At 47.6% G+C, this 18,639-nt stretch overlaps 1 protein-coding gene across 3 annotated transcripts in view; it reads left to right on the top strand.

The window, feature by feature from the left end:
* Positions 1-7,535, top strand: part of ZBTB16 (zinc finger and BTB domain containing 16) — a 116,232-nt gene extending 108,697 nt beyond the window's left edge. For all 3 annotated transcript variants that reach the window (XM_083368391.1, XM_083368389.1, XM_083368390.1), the window contains 3 exons: positions 655-825; positions 5,777-5,944; positions 6,667-7,535. In XM_083368391.1, coding sequence (XP_083224517.1) covers positions 655-825; positions 5,777-5,944; positions 6,667-6,896 — 569 coding nt within the window. In that variant the 3' untranslated portion in view covers positions 6,897-7,535. The remainder of the gene's footprint in view (positions 1-654; positions 826-5,776; positions 5,945-6,666) is intronic.
* The last annotated feature ends 11,104 nt before the right edge of the window (positions 7,536-18,639 follow it).

Here is an 18,639-nt window from a genome sequence, read left to right as displayed (position 1 = left end):
ATAGAATTCAGTATATTAAAAGTCACAACCTTCACTGCTATAGTCTTCTTGCAAGGAAGTTGTGTTGTGAAAAATTATTTGTATTACATGCTATAAAACAGATAGGTAGGCAAGTAGATAGGTAGGTAGGGGGTGGGAGGATGGATGGATGGATGGACACAAAGACAAATAAATAAAGAGATGAAAACTCTGAATGCTGAATGTCCTCTTGAGTCAAGTTTGCATAATTTCATTTCTCCCACGAGGGGAACAGGCCATGTTCTCTGCATGTTGTGTGAAGGTCAACCATGGAGAGAAAAGGTTCTTTAGTGACAGAAACTCTTTTTTCACAGATTTGTGAAAACCTGCCTGGTCCATGCATAATTCTTATCCTTTTCCCAGATCATCAAAATTAGAAGAAATTATGAAGTTAGGTAATGATTGAAAGCCAACTTTTGCAAAGTCTTCCTGATTGGCGTTGCTGTTCAATCCAGGTAGCAATTACCGAAGGTTGTGACCGATGGACATGTTGGCAGCTGTCTCTCTTTCCCTGACCATTCACAAAGAGTTGTCCATGTCAGAGATACAGGAAAGAGAAGCCTGAGGATACAGGGCTTCTGCCCACCTGGCCAGGTATTTCTTCTGGAGGTGACCTTCCATTTCCTCTTCCCCCAGGCTCAGACATGGCCGTCTTCTGCCTGCTCTGCGGGAAACGCTTCCAAACGCAGACAGCCCTGCAGCAGCACATGGAAGTGCATGCTGGCGTGCGAAGCTACATCTGCAGCGAGTGCAACCGCACATTCCCCAGCCACACGGCCCTCAAAAGGCACCTACGTTCGCATACAGGTAAGCAGGGTGGGCTGCCTGGGAAATGTGCCCGGACAGTGATGGGCAGGGAATTTGCAGGGCTGCAGACTGTGCGTGAGGGTGAGGTTTAGCCATCTGGCTCAGATGAGCAGCACAGGGCGCATCGTGGCTCCACCAGTGCTTCTCCTTCAAATATACCTTTAGGGCTAGGGAATTCTGGGAGTTGCAGTCCACGCATCTTAAAGTTGCCAAGGTTGAGGAACATTGCTTTGGCCAGTCCTCACTTCCCACAAAAGTGAAGGGCTGGTGCTTGCTTGGAAGTGGGGCAGGCTGCTCATTTGACCCATTGGTGTTCATCCTTCCTGCTCACCTCCTTGCTGCAAATAATACAGAAAGACCACCCCAGACCTTAAACGTTCAGATGCTGTTGATGGGTGCTTCATTTGAGTGGGTCCTTGGCAATCTGTCCTCGGAAGACACTGTCCCAGAATATATCGGGATGCTGTGAGCTTTTAAAAACTATGTGATTTCAAGGAATAGAATCTATTTGTTCATTCTCAGCTCCAACTTCCTGGACAAGGATCAGATAAGATTTGAGCCATTGTGAATTGTGTCTTTGCATTATGCACGTTCGAGGGCACCGTCCAGGAGATGCCACAGCTGCTGCGGCACCAGCGGGCATGGCTTGGCTGAGCCTAATCATAACAGATGCACCAGCCAGTTTTAGCACAAATCACATTTGTGTGTGTGTGTGTGTGTGTGTGAGAGAGAGAGAGAGAGAGAGAGAGAGAAAATGAGAGAGAGGGGAGGGAGGGAGGGAAGGAAAAAGAAAGAAAAAAGAAAGAGAGAAAGACAAAGAAAAGAGAGGAGAGAGAATGAGAGGGGTGGGAGGGAAGGAAGGGAAGGAAGGAAGGAAGGAAGGAAGGAAGGAAGGAAGGAAGGAAGGAAGGAAGGAAGGAAGGAAGGAGGAGAGAGAGAGTGTGTTATGGGTATGATGTTCTGGATTGCTGTCCTCTAACTACTGAAAGCAGTCTTAGGGCTCACTGCACCTGTTGGACTGCAACTCCCTTTGCCTTCGGTTGCCCTTTGCCCTCTGCAAAAAGCCTCATGTGGGCTGATTCCTCTTCCGTCTCCTCCAGCCCTGTTTGCTTTCAAAGGGCCATCCTGAGCCTCAGCAGCTGCGTTTGGGGCCCAAGCCAGGCCTCATCCTGGCGCTGACAGATCCCTGATTCACTTGGCTAGTTGGGTAATAAAACCAGGTTGCTGCACCAGTGAGGTGGTGGGTTCCCGGTTTGAGGATTGGCTGCCTCCCTGGCTAACAAGTCCACCAGGTAACAAGAGATTGGGGGGGAGACTGGGTCCCAGGTGCAGCCCACCAGCCAGAGGGGGCTATAATTAGTCCTGCTTGTCCTGGACTTAATGTCAACCTCATTAAGTGGCCTTGCAAAGTGAATCAACGAGCCATAAATTGGATCTTTTTTTAAATGGAAAAACAAAAGGACCAACAATCAGGGGTTTGTGTACAGTAGACAAAGAATCCGCCCCGTCTTCCGGCTTCTGAGAAGCTTGTCAGGCCAGCTGTTCTTGGCTAGACCAGGAGAGGCCAGATTTAAACCTACTAACCCTGGCTTGGCATGCTCCGCTGAATTTCCCAAAGAGGCTTCTGCGAGATATTAGCCCCTGGTTGAGCCTCGGGAGCCTATTCTAAATAAGCACAAGCTGGGAATGAAAGATATTTCTGAGCACTTTGAAAAGCTCCACACCCAAGGCCGGCGGTGGGAAGAGGTGACTCCGGTGGCAGCTGAGCACCATCAAGGCTCAGAATGGCTTCCTCTGAAAAATTAATTTGACAGATCTGTTGTCACTCCCAACAGAGATGCAAAGAGGGGGCTGTTGCTGTATGGAGAGTTTGTGTCTGTCTGGTTGTGTGTGTGTGTGTGTGTGTCTTTCCTCTTCTCTCCAGGAATAAGAAGTTTAAGAGCACAAAAAGTGTTGAAAGAAGGGAAAGGCAGCAGCAGAGGCAGTGACCATAGAAGGTGGTTTAAAAAAGCCAAGACGATGGATGCCCTGTGTGATATCCAAACAGTAAAACCAGGGTGGAGTTCCCATCCCACGACTGCAGCCTCCATCTTGACTTTTCTGACCTCACCCTGTGGACACCCCTCAACAGAAGCAGAATTCCAGAGTCTTTGCAGCCACACGGAATCAGGTGTGCCTGCTCCTGGAAAGTCAGTTGAAGCCATTCCCATTTTACAAGTCAAAGGAAGAATTTCTAGCCACGGGGGAACCAACACTTGGCCTTTGGAACAAACCCAAGAGATTTCCTGGGTCAGCTCCAGAACCAACGTCTTCTCCCCTTCTGCAAACTAGTTTTTGTTTGGTATCAGAAATGGAGAAACAGAGCAGCTTTTTCAGAAGCTGGGAGGAGGAGGAGGAGGAGGAGGAAACAAATCAGAGGGTCCCGATTTAGAAGAATTTGTGGGGAAGGGGGAGTTGGGAAGCAGCAGGAGGGAGGGCAGAAAGGGAGCAGAATATCCTGGGCCCGAGGAAGTGGAGGCAGCCGCCTGCGAGTCTATAACAAGGAGGAGAATTTATGCTCAGGCACGAGTTGGGTTTGACATGGGGATAATGAAAAAGCGTAGGTCATTGTGGATGACTTAAGCTTTCAGCAGCGGAGGAAAATGTATGAAATGGGAGCAGCATTACACGCTTGGCGGCTCCGCGCATCTGCAGTGGGACAAGTGAAATACAGTGGGGCCATTCTTTACCATAAACTTGTGGCCATCGGATTTGCCGAGCCTGGAGAAGATTGTAATTACACTGACAAGACAAATCAGCAATATTTAAATATTCATGAACAAAGTCTGGGGTGATCAATCTATCTTTATTGTCCTTCCATTCGGCTTCTGTAATAAATATTTTTTAAAAGTGAGGGAATAGGAGCTGAAGCTGCTCCCTCCCTGCTTGTCCTCCCCCCCCCCCAAGAAGGGGTCCTGAGATTTGGAAGGGAGAGATTGGTGGGGATCTTCTCAGCCGCGATCACCAGAAATTAGCTGAAGGGGTGAACAGTTCACTGAGAAGGTCTCCTGGGCAGCTGTTTGGATGGAGAGCAGCAGAAAACACAGAAAGAACCAACATTCCTGGGTGAAAAAGCTTTCCATATTCCGCAACCTGTTGACTAGTTACTCCAGAAATAAGGTCTGACTCAAGAAGAAGACAAGTCACTCCCTGAGGTGGCCCAGAATTTTATTTTTTTTACCTCGTGCTTCCATCCCACAATTCTTTGGATACCACCTTGTACTGAAAGGCCTACTAAAGCACATCTCCATTCCACTTGGAGATCCCTAGTCCTCGCGATCAGATACTCCAACAGGACCACAGTAAGCCATCCTGGCTTCTGAACCTTCAGGGTAGATCTAATTTTTCACCCCTTTTTTGTTATATTGTTATAAATCTTGAGATTTATTCTTTCATCACAGTGATGTTTTTACAACATTAATTGAATATTATTGGCATTCTGTTATTTCGATAACTTAGATTGTTGCAGATAAAGAAGGGGGAAAAACTACACTATCCATATTAGTTGCAATTTAGGATGTCAATATTACAAAATTATTTTGTCTTTTCTACCCGTAGTTGAGTATAACATTGAATAAAGAACCACTGCAAATTGCTTCTAAGTATTCATTGCACAGTAAAGAATTCAATTGTAAGCTAATTACTTAGTATTACGGTCTGAGGGGTCCTTGGTGTTCTCTGAGCTTGGTTGTTTTCTTGCAGACGTTTCATTACCCAAACTAGGCAACATCATCAGTAATACAGTCCCTAGCACTCATTTCAAACCTTTACATTCTCCTTTATTAGTATGGAAGTCTACAGGTGTTGCATGTGTGTATGAAGCAAATTTAATAGAATTCCAAAATTGGGGGTGGGGAGGACAAATGAAATTTAAAAAAAAACATTTCACCTCTGAGAAGAACCCTAACCTTCTGGGTTCCTTGGGAAGAGGTGGCTTGTTTCCACTTTACCCACAAGAGTGATCAAGCCCACCTTTTCGGTCTCCACCATAGACTCACCTCATTAGCAACATGCTGAGGTCTCTGCACATCTCTAGACTCCTCACCACTTCTACAGTTGGCAAGGCCTTTTCTAGATAGGCTTCTCAGCCATAAAAGGAGGTTTTCTTGGTAGCCATTCTGCTTTCCTATAGGCCCTAGGTTTCAAGCCCAGGAAGGCTCCCCTCATAAGCATGGCAACTTCAGAAAGCTCATTGGGACAAATTTTGCTATGGTCCTTCTGGAAGATTTCTAGACTCGGTTCCAGAAGATCAAGGTTGAAACCCTCTTGAAGATTATCTTACTCCTCGTTAACCAAAGTTGTTTGGGGATTGTAGAAGATTGAAATCTGCCCTATAGAGTGAGGGAGTGGGTCAGTTCTTCAGTCTTCGGGAACCATTCCACTGGACTAGAGGTTCTTCTAGGTGGAGTCCCATGGTCCAATGCGATAGGTAGATGAGGATTCAGGCTTTATAAATGGGCATTGAAAGTTTCTGCATCCACCGACACACATTTATGGAGATGGGCAAGGAAGAGACTAACTTTGAAATGTCAGGAAAGAGCCTTTGAGGCATGTCCTTCTCTTTCCACTTGGTCATCCTGACTCAAGCTTTTGGGCACTGAGGATCGATGGGCCAAGATCTCTCTTCCTTTGCTTCTGTCAGAGGTGGTAGAAGTTTCCCCTTTGCTGGACTCTCCTTTCTCTTGCCAAGATTGCCAACATGACCCTTGGAGGCACGTCCTCCACTAAATGATAGCTTAGAACCTCCTGACCACCCTAGAGGTCAGTTGACCGTCTCCAGCCTCCTTTGCGGCCTTGCTGAAGCCACCGGCCTGCCCTTTGTGTGCCCGGGGCTTGCGTCTTGTGGGCAAGCGTGGACTTGGTCTCTTGGCCCACAGATGGCTTCTCTCTGACCCTACTGTCTTGGCTGCAGGCGACCATCCGTACGAGTGTGAATTCTGCGGGAGCTGTTTCCGAGACGAGAGCACTTTGAAAGGACACAAGCGCATCCACACCGGGGAGAAGCCCTACGAATGCAACGGCTGCGGGAAGAAGTTCAGCCTGAAGCATCAGCTGGAAACCCACTACAGGGTCCACACGGGTAAGTGGACGCCCAGCCCACAGGAGGCAGTTTTTCCTCCGGCAGCTTGTAGATCACAGCGTTGGGCGCTGGCGGCCTGCAGCTTTTGTAAATAGCAGATCAATATTTAGATTGCTTTTTCTGTTCATTACTTCATTATTCGCTCTGCCTGGGCATGGAATGGGTATTGATACTGAGGAAAACCGAGGCTGTTAATTACTGCACTGAAGGAAGCCTCCTCGGCTTTCGACCGCAGCTGCTGCCTGCAGTGTCTGGAGGGGCTTCCTAAGAGGACCACCAGCCCAGGTGGCTCTTGCCGGGGAAGCTGGCCACGGGATTAACCCCTGACTGGTCAGCGTAAGGAAGGCCCAAGACCAGGTGGCCATTCTCACTCTGAAGGCCACTTCCCTAGCTCGGGGGGGGGGTCCAGGGAAAAGGGTTCCCTGAGCGTGGTTGCAATAACTTGAAACATTCCCCCTCCATGGTTCTCTCCCCCTCCTCCTCCTCCCCCCCTTTCCGCTTTCCTCTCTTATTTCTCCTTCCCCTACTTCTCCTCCTCTTCTTTCCTTCCTCCTCCTTCTCCTGCTCTCCCTCCTCCTCCTCCTCCTCTTTTCTCTCTCCTTTCTTCTTCCCCTTCTCCTCCTCCTCCTCCTCCTCCTCCTCCTTCTTTTCCTCCTCTTCCTCTTTTCTCTCTCCCCCTTTCCCCTTCTCCTCCCCCCCTTCCTCCCTCTCCCACTCTGCAGGCGAGAAGCCGTTCGAGTGCAAACTCTGCCACCAGCGGTCCCGAGATTACTCCGCCATGATCAAGCATCTCAGGACCCACAACGGAGCCTCCCCCTACCAGTGCACCATCTGCCTGGAATACTGCCCCAGCCTTTCCGCCATGCAGAAACACATGAAAGGCCACAAGCCGGAGGAGATTCCAGCCGACTGGAGGATAGAGAAGACCTATCTCTACCTGTGCTACGTCTGATGGGACACGTGGAGGAAAGAAACTGGAAAGGACAGGAGAGAATCCACCCCCTCAATCGCTCCCTTTCCTTTTCCTTTTCCCCACCCCAATTTATTTCCTTACTTTGCTTTTGGTTCTATTCACCCAGGATTTGCTGGCCCCTTCTTTCCCAGCTTCCATCGTCCTTAAGGTTGCAAGGAGCGAGTGGGGCAGGGAGAGACGAGGAAGAGGGAAGAGACCCCCCCTGGGGTCCCTACAAGAATCCCCCAAAGGAGCATCCCCCTCAGCCCATCTCCAGACACGGCCGGTTATGACGTTGTCTTGCATGGCGGTCATGTCTCCCGGGGGTGGGGGGGCTTGTGGCTCTGAGCTTCATCCGGCCCCTGGTCCTCCTTGGGGGGAGACGTCTAATTTCTCTCTGTCATGGTGTAAGCTGAGATCCAATCAACCCCCCCCCCCCGCACTTCTGCTTTGGTTTCCCAAGGATCCTTGGAATTGTAGCATCCTGAAGAGTCTCTGTTGGGTTCCTTTCATTTTGCTCCATCGCTGATGCCTAACATACCCATCATGCTCCTCCTGGAAGTGACATTGCCAGCAGGTGCAGTGCCGATTCCCCAAATTCTCTCTCTCTCTCTCTCTCTCTCTCTCTCTCTCTCTCTCTCTCTCTCTCTCTCTCTCTCTCTCTCTCTCTCTCTCTCTCTCTCTCTCTCTCTCTCTCTCTCTGACACACACACACACACACCATCCTCACTGGTTCCTTTGAGAGGTGACCTAGCTGCCAACTTCTAGGACATGTTGGGAGAGATGAAACTGTTAGGGAGAAGAACAGCCAGGGGGTTCTGTGATGCCACAACTGTGGGGAAGGTACCGGCTGTCTTGGGACATCTTAGATCCCATCTGGCAGCTGCTTGAGAAGATCGAGGAGGTGCAGAGGGTCTCCTGGGGGGTCTGCTACAGGAGAGGACTAGAACCCACAGCATGATTAGAACTGACCACATTTTGGCCTCGGCAGCTCAAGTGTGGCGGTTGCTGCCTCAAAGAAGGTGACCCTGGATGCGCTCAGAACTGGCCTCCAGTTATTCCCTGGGAGCAGCGATCCTTTCTTCTGACCAAAGACCATTCTATGCATTTATTTTTATTTATTTATTTTTGAAGCAAGAGGGAAGGGAGGGATGAGGAGGAGAGAGGCAGCATAAGTTTGCACATTTGCTAGCTTGGCTGGCCAGCCGTTTCCAAGCAGAGGAGAAACCCAAACGACAAGGCTTAAGGGAAGCCCAGAGCTGCTGGAGAGGCCCCGATCCTACCTTCCGAGGCTTCGGGGAGCTCTAGGAAGCCCCCATTCTCCAGCCCTTCCCCACTGACTTCCATGGGGGTGAAAGGACTCTGCTTTCTCCTAGTCGACAGCCTCAGTCCCACTCCCTCCTCTGTAGATCCACAAGACAAAGTCCATGGGAGTCTCAGCTCCACTCACACGAGGCTGGAGAGAACCAGCCCTCAGTGGATGGAAACCAACCCAGGTGTTGCTTCATTTGGTCATGCGGATGGGCTCTCTGAAGAGTCTTACCGCCTGTAGCTGATTGTGGTACCTGGGTTTGAGGTGCGTCGAGGCTGCAATGCAGAGCAGTGGGTCGGGGGGGGGGGGACTCCTCGCAGTCTTGACCTCTGCCCACGGAGCAGCCCTCTTGGCCCGTGGAGCTGTCCAGGGATCAACTTGGAACTTCCTTCTGCCCAGGACTGATGTCCTGATCTCTGCCTAGCAAATGTGGGGATGGGGGGGGGTAAAGAGGCAGGGCTGCTTTGGCCTTGTGCTTTTTCTGCTCTTTGTGCAGCAGCAGCAGCAGCAGCCAGAGAAATTGGTCGAGTAGGTCTGACCCAAAGTTGAGTCTCCCCTTGAAATGCAGCTTGCTCCTTTTGGAAGACCAACTCCAAGAGGTATAGCAGCTCATGCTGTCTCTGTGCAGGTGTGTCTCCTGACAGCCACCTGGGCTTACCTGAGAGGCGAGAGAGCCTTTTGCACTGAGTGGCCCCCTTGCAGCCATTAGCAAATCTTCACATCCCCAATATTTTCTTCTGGGGAGACTCCTCCATTTCCGCTTTGCACATAACAACATTGCCAAGAGGACGGAAGAGTCCTTCTATAGGCCCATCTCTTGGGGGGGGGGTGTCACCACCGAGACTCTTCCAGCTCATCCTTCTTTCTGCTCCAGGGAAGTTGCGCCCCCTGGGACCTCTCCCCTCCCCTCCAAAACCTTAGATTGGGGGCAGCTTCCAGGGCTTTTCCCAGAATAGCCACCAAATTGCAATGGGGCGGAAGGAAGGAAGGAACGCAGGTCTGGAAGAACCGTTCAGCGGACATCGTGTCCTTGATGTAAGTGCAATCAGAATCCGATCCAGTTTAAATTTTCACTTCTTCCCCTCCCTCGATGTCCTAGGATGCCCCTTCTGGAGGGCCACCTTAGCTGAGGCTTCCTTGCTTCTCCATCTTGACCCTTGGTGCCTTCAACCAAGGGGAGAGGTTCTTTCTCTTCTCTCTTGAACAGCGTCCCCTCAAGGCTCCTCTGAGGCCCTTCCTGCCCAAGACTTCTGTCGCCATCGCAACTGAGAGGGGAATGCAGTGCCCTCCGTCTTTGCTTTGCTTTCCTTTTGATGACTTTCCCATTTTCGCACATTGTACTTGAAATGACCTCGGTTTCTTGTGACCTCATAAGCTTCTTTGAGTTGGCTTTCTGTGGGGAGGGGGGACAAGCTGGGGGTTCATTGCTGAAAAGGCCACCAGGCAGGGCTGGAAAGGAGGGTTTGCACCCGTGTCCAAACACAGCCGACAAAACCCCACGGACGGTGTTCTCTACACCAGCCTTCTTCTTTCGTGTTGATTGTGCATTATTATTATTGTTACTACCAAAACTGGTGTTTGTTTTTATGATCCAGCCTGACGGGGTTCAGAGATGATCTTGAAAAGCTACCTCTTTTTAAGTTGATATTATTGTTGAGTTTCTTGTTCTTATTTTGTTTTGTTTTTTGGCAGTTACAGAAGCACAGTTTTTGCAATATTTGTGGGTGGGTGGCTTTGTAAATTTCACTTCAGTTCTCATCTCATGCTTTATATTTGCAATTGTACATTTTATGTTGTAATTTAGCTGCTTTTTATATATGGGGGAATGTTTAGCAAAGAAAGTGTAGATATTGTTTCTCAACTTTGACCACTTTAAGCGGTCTGGACTCCAATTCCCAGAATTCCCCAGCCAGCTACACTGGCTAGGGAATTCTGGGAACTGAAGTTTAAAGTGGTCAAGGTTGAGAAACACTGATGTAGATGGAAGAATTTTAAGCGATATCTCTCTATCCTGTTGCTCAACACACTTACCCTCCTGAATCTGACCCTGATCCTTCCTCAATGTTGGAAAATACTGAAGGCCTTAAAAATGGGGTGGTGGGAGAGAGAAAAAAAATGATAAAAGAGACTTTATGTCCTTGTAAGTCCAGAGAGTTGAAAATTTAGTGAAACCTTTAGCAATTTGGTAAAAAAAAACAGTTAAACTTGAATATGTGAATAGTTAAGTAGAGTTTTGTTTATAATGTGAAAAAAGAGAGAGAAATGACAGCATTTAAAGCAGATCGTTTAATGAACAATATGCAGTAAATGTACCGGTGTGACATTTGTCAGAAGCGGCAACCCCAACCGGCCCTTCTGATGCAGCCCCAACCTTGTTGGTTGTTATCTTTTTAAAAGGGGGAGGGGGAGGTGTTTGGGGAGTCTTCCTCCCTTCCCCACCCTTCACCAAGCTAAAAGTGTTGGACTGATAAATTATTTCAAAAGCGTAATATTTTTGTAACCTTTGTTAGTCTCTGTGTCAAGCAAGATGTCGTCCCTCTTCTTCCCTTTGTAAATGTGAACAGGAACATGTTTGCGTCTGCGGGTCTGCGTTGGAAACCTAGTATTAAATAATAAATCATGCAGTATTGTTGTAAAGAGTTTGCCATATCAGATGGTACTCAACTCGGGCGGGGAATCCCGGCTTGCAAAGCTCACTTGGGAAGGGCAGGGGATCCCGGGTCTCTCGGGGGGACCCTTGACGGGCCCTGGAGAGGACAGGGTGGAGCTGGGTGGGAAGGGTTTCGGGGAGCCTCTTGCCACTTGCCTGCCTCTCTCTTAATGACGGTTGGCTTTCTGCCATGGCATGGCACGATCCAAGCTGGCTTGACCGGCGACAGGGTGGCAAAGCGCTTGGTGCCACAGGAGGGAGGAAGAGGGTGCGCCACCCGACGGGACCTGCACAAACCAGGTGGAATTCAGGGGCTTCAAAGGGCTAGAGCCCCATGGCTTCTCTGGGGTCCCCTCCTCTCTTCCGTGGCCCCTTGACAGCCTGCCGTTCTGGCTCCCTGGCCTGAGCGCCTCACAGCGTGTGATCCCCTCCCGCCAAGCCAGCCCTCCGCGGTGCCCCCCGACCCCTTTCGCGGGCTTGATTTGGCTTCCCTTTACAAGTATATATTCCTGGCTGTCTGTGAATGTTGCTTTGGGATTACATTTCAGAAACTGAAAGCAGTATGATTATTGTATACAAACCCTTGCCGGTGTGTGTTTCGTGCGTGTCCGTCCGATGGAGAAATATAACTTTGTGGCTTCTTTGTGGTGGGAAACAAGACCGGGACGGCTTCATAGTACAATCCTCAACAAAACTTTGAAAAAATGGCTTTTTCCTTCTTTTTTTGTCAAACTTTGTGCCTGAAAAGGAGTGTGTTTGTGTGTGTGTTGATTTCTGCGCATTTTGGGGGACAAAAGAGGAATAAAATGCTGTAGTGCTTTCTTAATTAATGATTTGGTACCTTGGATCAGGTGGGACTTGCTAGCTAAGGAATGTCATGGTGTTCCCCGTCTTCATTCTTGGAGGACAAAATTCTGGCACCCTGTAATTCTCAACCCGAGGTCCCCTGGAGCTGGTGGAAGGGGCTCCGTTGGTGCAAGAAGGGGTGCCCAGGCCACGTTGCCCTCCAGTCACCCCATCCTTTGTCCCCCAGCCCCACCCCACAGGGCTGTGTTCTGCTTCACAGCAACATGACTTGCACAACTCACTCAGAGCCCATGCCAGAGCTGCCAAGCCTTACCCTGTTGGCAGCTGGAGAGAATTAGTCAAAGCGTAGCGAATGGGCCCCTTCGACACTTAAGCAGTCTCACTTCAATTCAAAATAATGCAATGCCATTCTTCTCCTAGCTCCACCCACTTCTCAGCCCCGCCCACTTCATCCTGGCCTGGCCCCCAGTCTCTAAAGGCTGCCAGAGGGGTCTGCTTTCCCTTGATTGATGCCAAGGGGGGGTGGGGTAGGGCAAAAGATGGTCAGGGTCTCCTGGGGCTGAATATCTGTGCCAGCTTTCGCTCTCCCCTTACCATGACCTCCCTCAGCCCAGGGCTGCCGTTTTCTTGACACGAGTCTCAGTATTTGTTGGGCATGGTGTTTAAAGGAGGCGTGACTTTTTGGAGGCCCAGAAGCCATGCTAAATCTCCATGAATGTTCATAGATTTCAGATATATATATACGGTATATTAGCACTGAGGACCAATCTTGTCCTTCTGGACCAAGCAAATTTAAAGCTTATTCTTCACTTCTTGTGTTTTATCTCTTATCTCTTCTTGTTGTCACAGTTAAAAGTGCCAGTTTGATTGCTTCATGTTAAAAGAGAAACCCTGTTTTTTAATTGCTGTCCTGGCTCGGTCTACCTCAGCACCTCCTGCTAGCCTGACTTAAGAAGGTGCCAGTTATTTTTTCGTTATTTGGTTTATTTTTCAAATACTGTGTTATGTATATTTTTTTCCTGTACAAAGTACTTTTCTGTTAGTTCTTTTGCAGTGCAGCTTGTGCGTCTTGTTATAAGCTTTCTCTAGAGTCTTAGACGCATTTAAGTTAAAAATACACACACACATACACACAAAATAAATAAATAAGTCCTCCCTCTACACACACCCTCCCAAAGAAAGTTGTGATGTCCCTTTTCTAGTTGCCATTCTCTCCTGCATCTATTCTGTAAGGCACAGGAGTGTCCTCTGTAAACCTTCCCAGTTTTCTGGCGAGGGAAAAAAAAATGACAAAAAGGTTTTTTCCCCAAAAAAAGATGTATTGCTGCAGGGTTTTTTTCCTCTCCATTTGTCACTAAGTGAAGTTTGTGCCTTCTATAGCAAAGAGAATATTTTTTACATCCTACTAACAGTAGATTTTTTTGTAGTGGACATTTTTTGTATTTTTATTTATAAGTCTCATAAGGAAAATAGCAATGTTCAGTTGTATACCTTGAATCTGCAATTAGGAAAAAAACCAATAAAGTTAATTCAGTCGTTGATGCGGGTGGCTCGTTGTTTTCTTTTAGTCTTTGCAGTTTCACAGGTGGGATAAAGGAGTGGTCTGTGAGTCAATTTATGATATCGTTGAACTTAATTTATCTTATCCTTACGTCATCTTGCAAAGTCATCGTCTTGGATTGACCACTGAAGGATAGACCAGCTTCATACAGCACACCAAGCCACAATTGTGGTTAGTTGACTGATCTATGGTGACCACCTTCATGTCCTCCAGGCCATAAATCTGTCCACCAAGCCAGAACCGGGACTGATCCGGACAAGGCCCTAAAGCCAAGTCTAACAAAGGCTTTGTGTGCTGAATGAAACCCTTTGCTACAGCTCTCCAGATTTTCACTAGACAAGACACAAATTCTGTTGCACCCAAAGCTTGGAGCTTTGCTGTAGTTCTGGGAATGGGCTAAACAAAGTCAGAATTCAAAAAAGCCGTGACTCCTGCATGGCTTTCTCACCTGGTGTCTACCCAAGTGGACATTTGGCTTTGGGGAGGGAGGAACAGAGCCCATCCAGGCAGGGGTGCATTTGAGTGTGTGGGGGGGAGCTAAGCTGAGTCCTAAGATGCCAGGTATTTCACCTGCTGTCTCAAAATAAGCCACCCTGAATCGGGTAAATTCTAGGTCAAGAGTTGGTCTGGGTTTGAGTATTGGGGGGCTGGGGGGGGCGCTTGCTGCCGACCCAGGCGTTCCTCCGCTCTCTCTGCGCCTTTTGCCGACTCTTCTGGGTGTATCTGATGCTCCCCAGGCAGCAGAGCAAGTTTGCTTCAATGAAAGTGAACTCGCTCATTTAAACCTGACTATAGGCTGCTCCAGCCTCCTGCTGGGTTAATTATCCTGTAGTTCTAAACTGATTGCTGTACACTATGCTTAAGCCCTCCTTTATTTATTTACTGACTACATTAACTGCTGCGCCGGCCCTCTTTTTATTGAGATGCAAGCGGTACAGCCCTTTGCCCAGGACCACGCTCAGCACCCGCTTGGTTGGAGGGGAGGGGAGGCGCCAGGCGGCAGCTCCACAGCCCAGCAGGGAGAGACCCGGTGGGCAGAAGCCGCCCCTCCCTGCTTTGGCAGACGGGAAGGAAGGCTGTCTCTTGAGGGGGGGTCCTTTGGGGCCTCCACCCGGTCTCAGCGCCCCAAGCCAGGTTTAAAATGTGCCTTGAGCTCCCATCATCCATGCCAGCTTAAGGAAGCTCTGCCAGGGTTGCCCCTTCTCGGCTCTCGGCTTCTAAATTGAAAATAGGGACGTCCGATGGGACTTTAATGACTTTAACCTTCCTGAGAGGAGGGGAGCAGAGGAGATCTGCCCTGCCAGGCTGCGTAATCCCATGAAAATTAAAACGCAGTTAAACGTTAATTACGTGGAAGCAACGGGGTAATTAGTGTTACTTAAATATAGTGTGCTGTTTATATTCAAATTATTTATGAGCATATATAGACATTTTCAGCTGCCCCATCCAGAAAAATGGCTGAATTGCCTCCTTCCTTTTCCCCAGGAAGGAAAGGAACTGGGATAATAGAACAAGGCAAGAAGGCCATTTTTCCCCCCTTTTCATGGCTTGGTTTGGTTAGTCGATGATGATTCATGGTTTAGTATGTTGGGCATGCGAGTCAACATAACAGAATAGTTGGAAGGCACCTTGGAGGTCTTCTAGCCCAACCCCCTGCTCAAGCAGCAAACTCTGTACCATTCCAGACAAGTGGCTGTCCAGTTTCTTCTTAAAATCCTCCAGCAATAGAACATCTACCACTTCTGGAGGCAAGTTGTTTCACTGATTAATTGTCCTCACTGTTAGGATGTTTCCCCTTAATCCCAGATTGCTTCTCTCCTTGATGAGTTTCCATCCTTTGCTTCTTGTCCTGCCATCTGGTGCTTTGAAGATCAGGTGAACCCCCTCCTCTCTGTGGCAGCCCCTCACATATTGGAACGCTGCTATCATGTCCCCCCCCCCCGTCCTTCTTTCCTCTAGACTAGCCATACCCAATTCCTGCAACCGTTCTTCCTATGTTTTAGCCTCCAGTTCCCTAGTCAAAGTAACCAAGTTTACATGCCCAATAACACCTCCTTCCCCCCCCGTGCCAACGTCTTTTTCATTTGGTATGTTGTGTGGAGTCAGCCCTTACAATTTATCAACAAATCATGTTTAAATAACTTCAGCATGAAAAAGCACAGAGTAATTTAAGCCTGTGCCAAATATATCTTTTTGCAAACATTGGCAAGCCAGCTACTTCTTCAGCAACACTGAATTTATTCACTTCTATCCTGAAATAAAATGTCAGAGCATCATAACCAAGACATAAAGAATGTCATATTTTAAAATAACATCTCTCTCCACCCTGTTTCTTTTGCTGGATGATTTTAGAAATTTTATTCGAAAATGCTGTCTTACTCTTTCATACTATCCTCATTTGCTCCAGCTCTTCATCAGCTTTTTTTTAGCCCGTGTGCTATTTTGGAAAGATCATGTCATGCGGTGCATTTACTGACCTCTGGTGAGGTCAGCCGTTCAGATGCACGACGGCAAAGAACAGTCTGTCCCTCCCACATTCCTGAGTTTTGGAGAGCGACCCATAGGGACACTGCAAAGGATGACGGAGCACCCCTATGGGAACAGGAGCACTGGAAAATGGGCTATAGGAAGAGCTGAAGAAACTCGAGCTTGTTAGCCAGTTGGCAAATGGAGGGTAAATACTCTGAACACCAGCAGACAATAAAGCTTTAGAAAAGAGCCCCTTTCAGAAGATCTGCCTGTGACCCCACTGCAAATTCTCAGTACTAAATTTAAGTTTTCTCTGTTGCTTCGGAGAGAATTATTCCTTCTCAAAGCTTCAACTCTCTTTCCAGCTTCTAGTCATAATCGTAATCATAATAGTAAAGTTGGAAGGGACCTTGGCGGTCATCTAGTCCAACCCCCTGCTCAGACAGGAAACCCTATACCATTTCAGACAAATGGCTGTCCAGCCTCTCCTTAAAAACTTCCAGTGTTGGAGCATTCACAGCTTCTGGAGGCAGGTTGTTCCACAAGCTAATTATTCTATCTGCCAGGAAGTTTCTCCTTAGTTCTAGGTTGCTTCTCTCCTTGATTAGTTTCCATCCGTTGCTTCTTGTCCTGCCTTCTGGTGCTTTGGAGAATAGCTTGGCTCCCTCTTCTTTGGGGCAGCCCCTGAGATATTGGAACACTGCTATCATGTCACCCCTAGTCCTTCTCTTCATTAAACTAGACATACCCAATTCCAGCAGCCGTTCCTTATATGTTTTAGCCTCCAGTCCCCCGATCATCTTTGTTGCTCTTCTCTGTACTCTTTCCAGAGTCTCAACATCTTTTTTACATCGTGGTGACCGAAACGTGGATGCAGTATTCCAAGTGTGGCCTTACCAAGGCATAGTAAAGTGGTATTAGTACTTTACATGATCTTGATTCTATCCCTCTGTTAATGCAGCCTAGCACTGTGTTGGCTTTTTTGGCAGCTGCAGCACACTGCTGGCTCATATTGAAGTGATTGTCCACTAGCACTCTGAGATCCCCCTCACAGTTACTACTATTGAGCAAGGTACCACCTATACTATATCTGTACATTTAGTTTTTCTTGCCTAAATGCAGAACCTTACTTTTTTCACCACTGAATTTCACTTTGTTAGATAGCGCCCACCGTTCGAGTCTGTCCAGATCCTTCTGTATCTTTAGCCTATCTTCTGGAGTATTGGCTATTCCTGCCAGCTTGATGTTGTCTGCAAATTTGATGAGTTCCCCATCTAACCCCTGGTCCAAATCATTGATGAAGATGTTGAAGAGCGCTGGGCCCAGAACAGAACCCTGGGGCACCCCACTACACACTTCCCTCCATGTAGATGCGGTTCCATTGAGGACCACACGCTGAGTATGGCCGGTCAGCCATCTCGTGGTGATGCTGTCTAACCCTCATTTTTCTTTCTTACCAAGTAGTAGATTTGATAAAGTGATCTACTTTATCAAATGCCTTACTGAAGTCCAAGTAAATTATATCCACATCATTCCTCTGATCCATTAATTTTGTCACTTGGCCAAAGAATGCAGTAAGATTTGTCTGGCATGATCTGTTTTTGACAAACCCATGTTGGCTTTTGTAATGAATTTGTTTGCCTCTAGGTGTTCACTGATTCGTTGCTTGATTATCTTTTCCAGAATCTTCCCAGGTATTGAGGTCAGGCTGATAGGTCTGTAATTTCCTGGATGCATTTTTTCCCTTTTTTGAAGATGGGAACTACATCAGCTCTTTTCCAGTCCTCTGGTAGTTCCCCAGTGCTCCAGGATCTTTGAAAGATATTGTTCAATGGTTCTGAGATCACATCTGCCAGTTCCTTGAGAACCTTGGGGTGTAATCCATCTGGTCCTGGTGATTTGAACTCGTCTAGGCTGGACAGGTGCTCACTTACCATTTTCTTGCCTATTTTAACTTGTGTTTCTATTCTGTTTTTTATGGCACTGTTTTTGATAAGTTGGTCTGTTTTTTCCCTTTGTGTAAAGACAAATGCAAAAAACGAGTTAAATAGTTCTGCTTTCTTCCTGTTGCTTGTCACCTTCTTGCCACTTTCACCCACTAATGGACCAATCATTTCCATAACTTTTTTCTTGTTTCTTATATGTTGAAAGAAGCTTTTGTTGTTGTTGTTGTTGTTGTTGTTGTTGTTTTTGACTTTGGTCTCAAGCCTTAGTTCATTTTGAGCCTTAGCTTTCCTCACTTCATCTTTGCAGGCTCGGGCTATTTGCTGATATACTGTATCTTCTGGTGCTATATAGTTTACTTCTTGTTTATTGTAGCTGTCAATATGTTTGATTTTCCCCCACCCTGGTATGCTGGAACCCTGGGCAGAATTTCTTTAGAACTTCAAGATATGGAAGATGTGTGTGACCAGAACAGAAATTCCCTTTAATATCGGATGAATTCTGGCATATTTGCTGAAGCTCTGAAACTAGGTTAGGGTGTCCCTACCTAATATAGCTGGACCAGATCTTCTGAAGGCTTTTGTTGATTTTCTGCCTCTAGAGCAATTCCGTATCTTCTGGGCTGCAAACTGTTCACTCAACATGTCAATAGTTGCTTCAACTTAACACTTCTAGTCAAGGAGACCTTCTAAAAAATTATTTTGAGCTTCGACTCACCACACAAAGATGAGGCTGTTGCTAGCTTGTGGGCCAGAGAATTCTGTAGACTTGAGATTGCAAGTCACCATCCTGTGTTGACAGATGCTACTGCTACCATTCCTATCCTGACTGGAAACCAAGGGCTTGTCCCCTAAAGCCCGCTTGTGGATTTTGCATGACAATTCTGCACTCCGTTTCAAGGCCTTGTTATCCAAATAAATCTACTATGCAGCATATCTCCGCTTGGATGCCAGTGGGAATGTGAAAGACTCCGATCCCTCCTTGTCTTCGGAAGCTTGTA

Source organism: Vipera ursinii, assembly GCF_947247035.1.
Source record: "Vipera ursinii genome assembly, chromosome: 8".
Taxonomy (NCBI): Eukaryota; Metazoa; Chordata; class Lepidosauria; order Squamata; family Viperidae; genus Vipera; species Vipera ursinii.
The sequence above is the reverse complement of the archived record's forward strand: the minus strand, read 5'-3'. Positions and strand labels throughout refer to the sequence as shown.